Source organism: Pongo pygmaeus, chromosome 12 (assembly GCF_028885625.2).
Source record: "Pongo pygmaeus isolate AG05252 chromosome 12, NHGRI_mPonPyg2-v2.0_pri, whole genome shotgun sequence".
Lineage (NCBI taxonomy): Eukaryota > Metazoa > Chordata > Mammalia > Primates > Hominidae > Pongo > Pongo pygmaeus.
Window position 1 is genome coordinate 90,025,994 of NC_072385.2, and position 12,254 is coordinate 90,038,247.

The 12,254-nt window shown below is 37.5% G+C and overlaps 1 protein-coding gene across 4 annotated transcripts in view; it reads right to left on the minus strand.

Annotated features, from left to right (window-relative positions):
* Positions 1-12,254, minus strand: part of PLEKHH2 (pleckstrin homology, MyTH4 and FERM domain containing H2) — a 130,099-nt gene that overhangs the window by 54,804 nt on the left and 63,041 nt on the right. For 3 of the 4 annotated variants that reach the window (XR_010123107.1, XM_054475166.2, XM_063648773.1), the window contains exons 9-15: positions 10,683-10,758; positions 8,318-8,412; positions 7,192-7,336; positions 4,634-4,770; positions 4,430-4,540; positions 4,185-4,271; positions 2,380-2,538 (exon numbers count right to left, since the gene is read on the minus strand). Coding sequence is in view for 3 of the 4 variants with exons in the window: in XM_054475166.2 (XP_054331141.1) it covers positions 2,380-2,538; positions 4,185-4,271; positions 4,430-4,540; positions 4,634-4,770; positions 7,192-7,336; positions 8,318-8,412; positions 10,683-10,758 (810 nt within the window). In the remaining variant the exon portion in view is untranslated. The remainder of the gene's footprint in view (positions 1-2,379; positions 2,539-4,184; positions 4,272-4,429; positions 4,541-4,633; positions 4,771-7,191; positions 7,337-8,317; positions 8,413-10,682; positions 10,759-12,254) is intronic. The other variant, XM_063648774.1, reaches the window with a different exon arrangement.

Sequence of the window (12,254 nt, forward strand, 5' to 3'; positions counted from 1 at the left end):
ACTGCGTAATAAATTTTCGTTTTTTAAAGAACTGAATTTTTATATAGAAAATGTTCTTCCTAAGCATTAAAATAAAAATTGTAAGAGTGAATGTCTAGGATCAAATTAGTCAAGTTCTTAGCATCTACCTATATTATTCTGTACTTAATAAAAACAATGTGACAACCTGAGAAAACTTCCTCCCCTCCAAGGTATTCAAATGCAATTTGACAGTATCTCATATTGCAGCCTGAATGTGAGCTCAGAACAAGTCACTCAGAATAACTGAGGGAAGCTGTACTCTCATAAGGTTCTAAGGGTGAAAATACGGGGGTGGACAAGCACAAATGGCCGGAAGGAAACTTAATAAGCATCCTGGCTATAAACCCTAATGATTTAGTCATCTGAGAATCCCACCAACTCATACTCATTTAAAATGCAATTGTGAAATGGGAAGTGGAGAATCACAGAAATGTTATAGGAGCAGAAACTGACATGCCCTGCTGATAAAGTAAAAACAAGCAAGCAAACAAAAACCTAATTGTGGGGGAAGTAATAAACCCTTAGCCATGGGATCATCTTAAACTCTCAGGGTTTGATATACATATGTGGTCCTTGAAACAAGAGCATAGCTCATTATTATGAATTATAATAAGAATGTGATTTAAAGTAGCAGTGTGTTCACTGGAAAAGTATTGTGCAAATATTTTGTTCCCTAACCCATCAGTAACTAAGAAAACATTTTCACAGTTGTATTTTAGAAAAAACATAGTACATAGTATATTTCTTTGTTTAATGTAATAGTGAATTAATTTTTACCTTTGCTATAGTTGGTCAGTCTTTTTAAATATTATGGAATAACACCCACCTACATTACCACATTATTAATAAGTATAAACTACACAGTAGCATAGTTACTTTCCATCTAATTTTCCACCTCTTACATAATCAGAGTACATGAATGAGGAGTGATTATGTGTGTATACATATTTTGTTGTATTTTTCAAAAAGTGACCAATAGGACTTTTTAAAACTTAAAAATAATATTAAGTATAAGTCAATACTTACTCATTGTAAAAAAAAACAGAATTAAGCAAAAATAAATAAAATCACAGAGATAACCAATATACTTTGGTATATTTCCCATTCAGACATTTTTCTATAAATACTTACAACAAATAAGGGATAATAATGTAATACTGCACTCTACTTATTACCTAACAATACATCACATTTCTATAGCATTAGATATTCTCTTACAACATTTAAAAGGCTGCATAGTAAAGCATCATATGGTTGTACAAACATTTTTTAAAGCTATACCTTACCCTACATCTAATTTGATCCCAATTTTTCTTTATTATGAAACATGCTGTGCAAGGAATCTTTCTGGGGTAATGGAAATGTTCCACATCTTGATAGAGTCAACAGTAAACAACTTTCAAAACTAATCAAACTCTACACTTAAGATCTGTGCATTTCAGTTATATTAATCATACCTCATTTTTAAAATAGGAAAAAAAACACGCTGTGAGGAACATCTCATAGTTAAATCTTTTGCAAATTAAGACCATTTCCTAAGGATCAATTTTTAAAACTGAGATTGCTGGATCAAAGGAGATATATATGAGTGTATTATCTGCGTGTGTGTGTGGGGGGGGGTGTGTGTGTGTGTGTGTAAAATATTTGATATTGATTTGTTCACTCAAAATTATTGGCTAAGTTAACACTTTAGCCAAGATATTGCCAAACTGCCTTTTAGAGTAATACTCTCACTAGCAGATTTCTTTTTTTTCTACTGCCTCTATAATTGCAGAAACTAGCAGATTTTTTAATCTGTGTCAATACTAGGTTTCAAAATTTATAAAAATGTCTTACTTTTCACCAGATTTTAAAAAGTGACACCTATTATTTCAATCTGTGCTTTTTAAAAAAATTCTAAGTGACAGTAAAATGTTTTTCCATTTGCTTATTGATCATTTGTATTCCTTCCAACCTTGATGATCTCTCCTTCTTTCCCATTGAGTCTTTTGTTCCTTTCCCCCCAGTTGGTATTCATTGTTTGCTTACTGATTAGAAAAAAACATGTTAAATATCAATGATATTAACCAGTTTTCACATGTTTCAAATACCTCTTCAAAGTTTTTCAATCCTTCTTTTAAAAATTCTGCTCATAGAATTTTTAATAGAGCCTTTACATTTTTACATATTATAGTCAAATTTCTCTTCTTTTCATCTTTATAGTTTTTGCCTTGGGCATCATACTTGAAAACACCCTTTCCTATCCCCAAGATCATATCAATATTCAATATATATATATGCTCTGACATCCCATTTTCAGCGATCATGGGCTCATGCCCATAGTTGCCTGGGACATTGCTATGCACAGGAGGTTCCTACCTTAGTGAGCAATCCCTTCACGGTGGGTTTGCCCTCAGGCTGCAGGGAAAGTGGGTTGGCAGCTTGTACTCGAAGAACATTCTGTAACACTTTAATCCACTCTTCCAATATATTGGGAGAATCTGCAGTCAGATAGTATGTGTGTTTTTCAGTGGTCAACTAGAATGCAACAAGAAAAGTATACGAAAGAAAACTGTGAAGATTTAGGATTCTTAGCATTTCCTTGTTCATTATTCAAACGTCATTACTTAACATGGAAGCAAACATGCTAAACCTCAAGTCCCAGTTTCTAAATAAATGACTCCATATCATTTAGAATATTTTAACCACTTTGTGAGAATTACAGCAATTAAATTTTTGTGGAAATAATTTTGTTACTCCAGTTTACCTAATTTTGGGGTTATGATTTTATATCTTGTTTATTTGTCACATTTTCCCTTTCTCGTTTAAATGTGCTACAGGTTCCTACATTTTTTTTCTTTTTTTTTTTTTTTTCTGAGACGCAGTCTCTCTCTGTCGCCCAGGCTGGAGTGCAGTGGCCCGATCTCGGCTCTCTGCAAGCTCCGCCTCCCGGGTTCACACCATTCTCCTGCCTCGGCCTCCCGAGTAGCTGGGACTTACAGGCGCCTTTTGCCACCATGCCTGGATAATTTTTTTGAATTTTTAGTAGAGACGGGGTTTCACCGTGTTAGCCAGGATGGTCTTGATCTCCTGACCTCGTGATCCGCCTGCCTCAGCCTCCTGAAGTGCTGAGATTACAGGCGTGAGCCACCGCGCCCGGCCAGGTTCCTACTTATTGAAATGAGGAGCAGAATGATTAAAGACTATAATAAAATAGCACATTTTTAGCAACTAAAGAAGAGGTTTCTTAATACAAATGAAAAAATCAACTATAAATAAAATAAGAAGATCTTGCATATAAGAAGAGAAATTCTTGGAATGAACGTGATTAGATATTATGAACTCAGAATTTTCCAGTCTCAAATTAGCCACATTGCAAATTTTCCAGATATTTCAGAAGCTTACAAATGATTCTTAACTGCCATGCCCAAAGACAAAGCTTTCCTTGATTCTCCTTTCTAAATTTTTGAGGGGTTTTCAGGTACAATTCACTGGAAACATTGATAATGTACCTTTCTGGCAAAGTTGTCTTCCACCCTCCAAAGGAGCAATATAAGACAATAATGGTTATTGAAGACATTTCAGAAATAAAGTGTCTGAATTTAAATTACATATACTAGAATATCTCAACAGCCTGTGTTTTAAATTTAACAGATTTCTGGCAAGACTGGCCTTATGTGTGAGTAAAATGGGCAGCAGCTGCCCCTACAGTGTGACTTGCTTGGCAGCACAGTCCCTCTGCTCACTAATATATTTCCCACTTCGGTGTTATGGCATCTGAAGTTCATATAAGAACTGTCATTTTCAGATTCTATATTAAAATACAAACATTCCTGAATTTCATAGTACATTATATAACTAAAATCTTATTGAGGATTCATTTACCAGATAACCCTTCCTTAAAATAGCTTCACAGTTGGACAGCTGAAAATACCTAGGAGATTAAATATGAGGAAAGAAGAGTATAAAGGAAGAAAGGTAAAGTGTGGTGGGAGTTACTCAACACAAACCTAACTTACATTATAGTTTTAACCAAAAATTCTTGGAGTTTCACATATTTTCAAGGCAGCAAACTTACCCCAAAGTGAATAAAGAAACATTGAATTATCCAATCTCCTTTCCATTAGGTTGGATAATTGAGAATTGAGTTTGGCATGATACAAAAAAAAAAAAAAGTTAAGTACCTGAACTGTTTGTTTGTTATCTCCTCTTAAAATACTACAGGATGCACTAAGTTCAATATGGCCCTGGGGTTTTCTAATTACATCACTCTGTATGAAAGAGAAAAACAAATGGAAAGTGATTAACTTTAACAGTAATAATAAGAAATGCTTTGTATCATTAGTTGCATTATGGGAAGGAAATCAATCAGGCATCTGATTTATAGTTTGGGGAATTACGTTCTAAACAGAAAACACTTTCCACTCACCGGAGATTTATAGTAAAGTAATTCACCACCTTTAAGAACAAACCACCGCCGCTTCCAAGACTTGACTTTACCACTCATTTTTAATAAATAACCAGATTTTTCCAGTGGTTCCTAATTTTTAAAAGATAGAAAAAAGCATTTTCAGTTTCCTTTTGGAGGCTCAAACTGACTCATTACTTTTTAAAAATCATATTCAATATTTACATTTTTCCCATTATCACTGGAAGATGAGCAAGTTTTTGGGAGCTTCTGCTCTGGCTGTGAGTCCTCCGTGTCTGTGGAGTAAGCATCAGGAGGAATAGCATAATCACTTTCAGAAGCCACAGAGGAGAGAGACACACCTAAGAGAACAAAGAAATAAATCAAGTCAGTATTTAATACTGGGGAGGGCCAAACACCAGGCCTGAGTGCTCCTACAGAATGCAATTATTCCTAAATCATAAGCCTCCCTAGACTAGATTTATTCTCATTCCTTTGGCCATAAATAACTTTTTTCGAGACAGAGTCTCACTCTGTCACCAGGCTGGAGTGCACTGGTACAATCTCGGCTCACTGCAACCTCTGCCTCCTGGGTTCAAGCGATTCTCCTGTGTCAGCCTCCCTAGTAGCTGGGGCTACAGGTGTGCGCCACCATGCCCAGCTAATTTTTGTATTTTTAGTAGAGATGGAGTTTCATCATGTTGGCCAGGATGGTCTCGATCTCTTGACCTCGTGATCCACCTGCCTTGGCCTCCCAATATGAAGAACTTTTAAAGCAGAAAACAGAACTAAGAGGTAGGGACTATCATGTAAATCTCTAAGGAAGTGAAAGGAACAGGAATAATATTTTGGTATGATTACAGTCACACAGCTATTTTACATATATAAAATATATGCAACAGTCTACTCATGTATCTTTTATTAAGAATTAAAAATATGTGTATTTACACATTGATATATAGGCAAACAAATGTTGAACCTTAATTTATCAAGATTTTCACAATCACATTTTAAATTTAACTTCTGTATTCACTTTTAAAGTAACCTCACATTTTAAAAAAACACAATTCAGTAGTATTTTTTTCATTCAAGTTCCATAAATTACTAAGCAGTTTACAGATTTTTAAAATCTTTCATAAAAGAGAAGAAATAAGATTGAAAGATATAAACAAACTATTTCTTTCATTTGCCAGCAGCTATAACATAAAATTCAATGGAATGTTTATACAATAATTCATTTGCCTTCACAGAAAACTACTTGGGAGTTGCAAGCCACATTTCATGGGTCACTACAATTGGAGATTTAGAATATATTAAATAAAATCAAGGACTTAGGTGATTATTTAGAAAAGTATCCAGCAATTTTAAAAAATATGTATTAACATTTAAGGGACACATTAGAACAATGCCACTCTTGTGACACTGCTTTTTATTTGCCTCAGACAAGTAACAGTTGCTATAATATCTTTATTTTTCATAGAATAAACAAAAATTTAGACCTATAGGGACCTCAGAGATTGTCATGGCTAAGGCCCAAGGAGACTAAGGCCCAGAGATTAAAGGATTTGTCCAAAGTCAAAGAGTTAGGCAGGGGCAATGTTGGAACACAAATCTCAGGCTCCCAGGACCAGGGCCAGTGTGCCAGGCACTGTCCTAGATGCTAGGGATAGAGCAAACAACAAAAATATTGGCTCTCATGGAACAAATTCTAGTGGAAGGAGACCACTGACAAACAGGCAGTAGGTGCTATGGAACGATAAAACATAGAGCAGACTAAAGGGAATAAAAAGAGCTGGCAACAGAAGAAAGACAAAGGGCTGCAATTTAAGTGGTGTGGTTAGGGTGGACCTCATTGAGAAGGCAGCGTTTGCTGACGGAGGTGAGGGAGTCAGCTATACAGACATCTAGGGGAAGAATACCAGCTGGAGGAAACAGCAGTGCCAAGGTCCTGAAATGCAAGCATGCCTGGCATGTCTCAGAACAGCAAGAGGGCCAGTGAGGCTGGAGCTGAGTACAGAGAAGAAAGGACCAAATCCTGGAACACCTTATAGCCGTTGTGAGGAGCCACTGTAGTGTTTCCAGCAAAAGTGTGTCATAACCTGATTCTGGCTGTAGCGGGGCAAGTTGAGAGCAAGAAGACCAGTGGAAGTTCAAAATATGAAACCAAGGCTGAGCAGCTCCAATTGAAGCCGAGGGGACTGGAAGTACCCAGAGGTTCCATGGAACACAGTTTGAAAACCAACAGACACACCATGCTGCATTAAGGGCTTTTTATAACCTACAGATGTCATTTAGTGGAATTAGATCTCTCTGTAACCACTACCTACACACAGAATGTCTTCAAAATCCACTAAAAATCACAGACATATTCCAAGTAAATGTTGTTCTCTACTTTAACATCAGATTAACTGACAAATTTTAAGGTGTATTTTCTGCCAGTTAGCAGTGTAACAACTTTAGCTGAAATAAGTCTATTTCACAAATGCGAAGAAAGAAACCTCATTTTGGCCAATTATCTCACTTTATTCCAACAATAAAGTGATCTCCCTCTCACAGACAATAAAGGCTAAAAAAAAAAAAAGACTATATAATTTGTTTGAAATCACAGAGAATTAAGAAGAGAATTAGGAATATAAACGTATCAGTCACAGGCTAAAGTTCTTTTCACTAGGGTCTGAAGCAAGTTCTTGGATTTAAAAAATAATCCTGTTATGGAGATAAAATTCCCAATTAATATTCAGAATGATCTGGAGTTGCCTCACACGCCTGCGATTTTCCCTCACCTCGTTTCCTGGCTCTGGGGCTGCCTGGCCCACTCCTACTGCGTGAGTCTGACTCTGACGTCCGGGAGCTGGATCTGGAGCTGTCTTCTTCCTCTGACCCAGATGAGTCATCCAGGAAAGGGCTGCTACTTATTTGGGTCGCCTTCTAAAGAAAAGCGGAACAACCTCCCTATATCCATCCCTAATGTTACCACTCATCCAAGAAAAGGCTGCTAGTTATTACGGTCGCCTCCTAAAGAAAAGCAGAGCAACCTCCCTGTATCTATCCCTAAGGTAATCACTCTTTTTAGATAACAGAAAGTTTTACAGGAAGAAGTCATAGCATAGAATTTTTTTTTTTTTTTTTTTGAGGTGGAGTCTTGCTCTTGTCACCCAGGCTGGAGTGCAATGGCATGATCTGGGTTCACTGCAACCTCCGCCTCCCGGGTTCAAGCGATTCTCCTGACTCAGCCTCCTGAGTAGCTGGGATTACAGGCACCTGCCACCATGCCCCGCTAATTTTTATATTTTTAGTAGAGACGGGGTTTTGACATGTTGGCCAGGCTGGTCTCGAACTCCTGACCTCGTGATCCGCCCGCCTCAGCCTCCCAAAGTGCTGGGATTAAAGGCGTAAGCCACCGTGCCCAGCCAGCATATGATTTTTAAAAGGAATTTGGGAATGTATTTTGCTGTTATCAAAATCATGTTGTTAAACCCTGAATTCGAATTAGCAATTATAAAAGATGCCTGAAAATATAAGGTTGCCAATACCTGACAATCCTTTTAATTAATACTTCAAGCAAAGAAGGGGTACCCTGGCACTGATACAAAGATCTGCCTAAATTAGGAGTTTTCATTACATTATTAATAATATGTCTCCTTTAAACAATTCATGGCCATGGGGAGGTGGGGGAATCACATAGCACACAGTAAAAACTGGCTCAGACCTCTAATATTCTGATAAGTGTCTTCTGCAGACCTTTCCATTGCTTCTTTTTTATGACATGTCAATGTGAACTTGTAAAACTTTCTATAAAGGCAGAGCCTGTGTAAAATGTTAAGAATGGAATCTGGAGCTTGAATTAACAATTTCCTTGATCCATCATGAAGAGAAGCACATGTTTTAACAATAACAATAATGAGTTACCCCCTTCAAAGTTGTATACACTGGGGTGGTCATGTTCTTATATATCAGAGATGTATAAAGTCCTGATGCGGTATAGGAAACGGGTGCAACAGAATCTGAAACAGCAAAACAGGAAACAACATTTTTAAAAACTTCTAATTAGCACATTGGTCTTTTTCTTATGAATACAAATTAGCATAATTTCCATTTAAAAAGAAATTAGATCAATACATGATTAGTAACTGTATCGTCTACTTTATAGATTATGGCATTTACAGGTTTATTTATACACTTTTTTACATGGTTCATTATTTCCTCATGTGTGCTAGTTCCCCAACTAGACTGTAAGCTCTTTGAGAGCAAGAACCATAGCTTTTATTTTCTTGAAATCTCCATGCATGCTTTGCTCAGGCTGGGCAGAACTAAGTACAGGCAACTGCTTACAAACCAATTCAGTAAGCAGTACATAGGAAGATATTCTCTGACTATTCATAACCCTATTACCAGCACGGTATCAAAACCACTGTTCTGGTGGGGCATGGTGGCTCACACCTGTAATCCCAGGACTTTGGGAGGCTCAGGCAGTGGATCACTTGAGCCCAGGAGTTTGAGACCAACCTGGGCAACATGGCAAAACCCTGTCTCTACTAAAACCGAACATGGTGGCATACACCTGTAATCTCAGTTACTTGGGAGGCTGAGGCACAAGAATTGCTTGAACCTGGGAAGGGGGGAGGTTGCAGTGAGCCGAGATCATGCCACTGCACTACAGCCTGGGCGACAGAGCAAGACTTGTTCTCGAAAAAAAACCAAAATCAAAACCACTGTTCTTAAGCCTTTATCAGGTAAACCTGATGCTGAAATATTCTAATGTAATTTCCTAGCTGAGTGTAGTGGCCCACACCTGTAATCCTAGCACCTTGAGAGGCTGAGGCAGGAGGATTGCTTAAGGCCAGGAGTTTGAGACCAGTCTGGGCAACACAGTGAGACCCCCATCTCCACAAAAAATCTTAAAAAGTATCAAGGTGTGGTGGCATGCACCTGTCTTCCTAACTAATCAGAAGGCTGAGGCAGGAGGATCGCTTGAGCCCAGGAGTTCAAGGCTGTAGTGAGCTATGATCACAGCACTCCACTCCCACCTGGGTGACAGAGTAAGACGCTGCCTCAAAAAAAAAAAAAAAAAAAAAAAAAAAGGATACAATTTCCTGAATGGAAAGAACTGCAGATAGCTGAACAGGAACTGAGTATCAGTAATTACCTCTAACATATGAATTAGTGGTGGGATAGGGAGGAGGTGGCAGAAAGAACCACAGGAAAATTTCTTGTTATTCCAGGCAGTTCTTGTTGTTTGGTTTTATTTTTTATAATGAGCATGCATTGTTTCTATAAGAATTTTTTGGAAGAAATAAAGAAAAGGGAAATGTGTTTTAAATCCTGGGAAAAAAGGACATAGAAGCCTATATTTTTACCATTTTAAACAGCTGAAATGCCACAGTTTCTCTGATTCAGTCTCTCTCAGGTAAAAAAATATAAATTAGAGTTGAGTGTATCTGAGTCCCTACACTAAGATGAATTTCAATTTTAAAATACAAATCAGCAACCCTAGAAATCATTTTTTTGGAAGTTTACACAACTCTTTATTCCAATGAATTTAGACATTTAGGAAGTTCTTAGCGAATGAAATAGCAATACAAATCACTTTTCTAAACTTTTTTTTATTGTAGGAAAAAACACAGAACATAAAATTTACCATCTTAATCTTTTTTTTTTTTTTTTTTTTAAGACAGAGTCTTGCTCTGTCACCCAGGTTGGGGTGCAGTGGCGCGATCTCGGCTCACTGAAAGCTCCACCTCCTGGGTTCACACCTTTCTCCTGCCTCAGCCTCCCAAGTAGCTGGGGCCACGGGCGCCTGCCACCATGCCCGGCTAATTTTTTTTGTATTTTTAGTAGAGATGGGGTTTCACCATGTTAGCCAGGATGGTCTTGATCTCCTGACCTCGTGATCTGCCTGCCTCAGCCTCCCAAAGTGCTGGGATAACAGGTGGCAGCCACCGCGCCCGGCCCATCTTAATCATTTTTAAGTGTACAGTTCAGTAATGTTAAGTGTATTCACACTGTTGTAAAACAGACCTCTAGAACTTTTTCATTTTGCAAATCTGAAATGCTATACCCAGTAAACAATAAATTCGCTTCTCCACGCACACCCTGACCCTGGTAACCACCATTCTACTTTCTATTCCTACGAATTTGACCCTTTAAATACCTCCTTTAGGTGGAATCATACGGTATTTGTCTTTTTGTGACTGTACCATGTATTTGTATTACACTATCCCTTAGCACAAAGTCCTCAAGGTTCATCCAGATGGCAGCATGCAAAAGCACTTACTTTTATTAACATTCTCCATATTGAAGGCCTCAGACATTCGCATACCTGATTTGGCTACAGCATAAATTCTGCTTTCCTAGTGTAAAAGAGAGAGTTTGAACAGAGTATTTAAAGCAACAACAACAACAAAAAAAAGATTACTTTCAATACACATGTTTTTCATTTGTTCTTCATTTAAGATTCACTAGAGTACAGCATTATTATAAAACCATCATCAGTGCCAACTAAAATATGCCATTGTGAATAGTACTGCAGAGATTTTTCTCCATCTGTTAGTTACTCCATTATTTATCTTTTTCCCACAGTTTTGTTTTATAAATTATTTTGAAGACGTGAAGAAAAAGTAAGAGAAAGCTTTTTCGCAATCACTGACTACACATAAACACCACCTTTAATATTCTTACTATTCTAGAATATGGTTGGCAGTGGGGAGAAAAACCATGAATGGCTATAATATTAAGCTAGAAACCATTCTCAATCTTTGATTACACATAAACACCACTTTTAATATTCTACTATTCTGGAACATGGTTAAACAAAGAAAGGAAAAACCTGAAGTCAGAAGTCATAGATAGAGTAGCATTAAATGCTATTGCCTTCCTATGTCAATGTACATTTCACTCAAGTAGAAGAGATACCTAAAGTCAAACAAGAAATGAATATGAGAATTGCAATGGAATTTATATTATCTTGTTCCAAAAGTAGATTATTTTGTTTTCTCTTCTCTTCTGAGAAATCTCTGAAACAGGTACTGTTCAGGTTACTAGCCCTGCTCCCTTGAGAAAAGGGACCACAGGTGGTTCCTAATGCATAGAGCCACATGTCCTGAATTTTATAATGGGTCTAACTTGGACACAGTTGACTGTCCAGGACATAGTGGGCAACTAAGGCCATCCTCTTCAGGACAGCCAGTGGCTTGAGAGGCAACTGGCATGAGATCTCTTGACTATCAGGGACATTTCCGATTGAATAGTGCCTGGCTGAATGAATCAGATGTAGTTTCTTTGAGCGTGACATACACACACACACACAAACAGCAACAGAAAGACATCTAACAATAAGGCAGTAAGCAGGAGACGGGAGGCAGTCTGAAGCCCCAGGAGGGTGGGGGAAAATAGTTAGTATAGAATTAGAGAGAGGGGACTGGAGGCCTGGGAGGACAAGCTGAGCCACTTGTTTCTATCAGAGGTACTGCTGACTATCACATGTTGTCCCTCTAGAGTGACTATTGTAATTTGCATGGTATTCCAGTTCAATAAGGATAGGCTATGCCTTAAAATAAGCTCTTAGAAATTCTTAAAATAAACTCATATTTATTGAGGTAACTAGAATACATCTCTTTTCCTTGAAACCTGAAAATACCTAACAAACACAGAAATAAAATCTCAGACTTGGCCAGTCTGCTGGAAGGCTTTTGAAAAGCAATACTACTTTTTCAGGACCAAATAGCTTCAAAAGAGTAAGAGAAGACAGAATGGGGGGAAAAAAAGTAGTAGAATGGGTTGCCAAATAAAACGAACTTAAAAGCCTAACCTAAATCTCTGAAAATCTCAACATCATAAGATAGGCAAA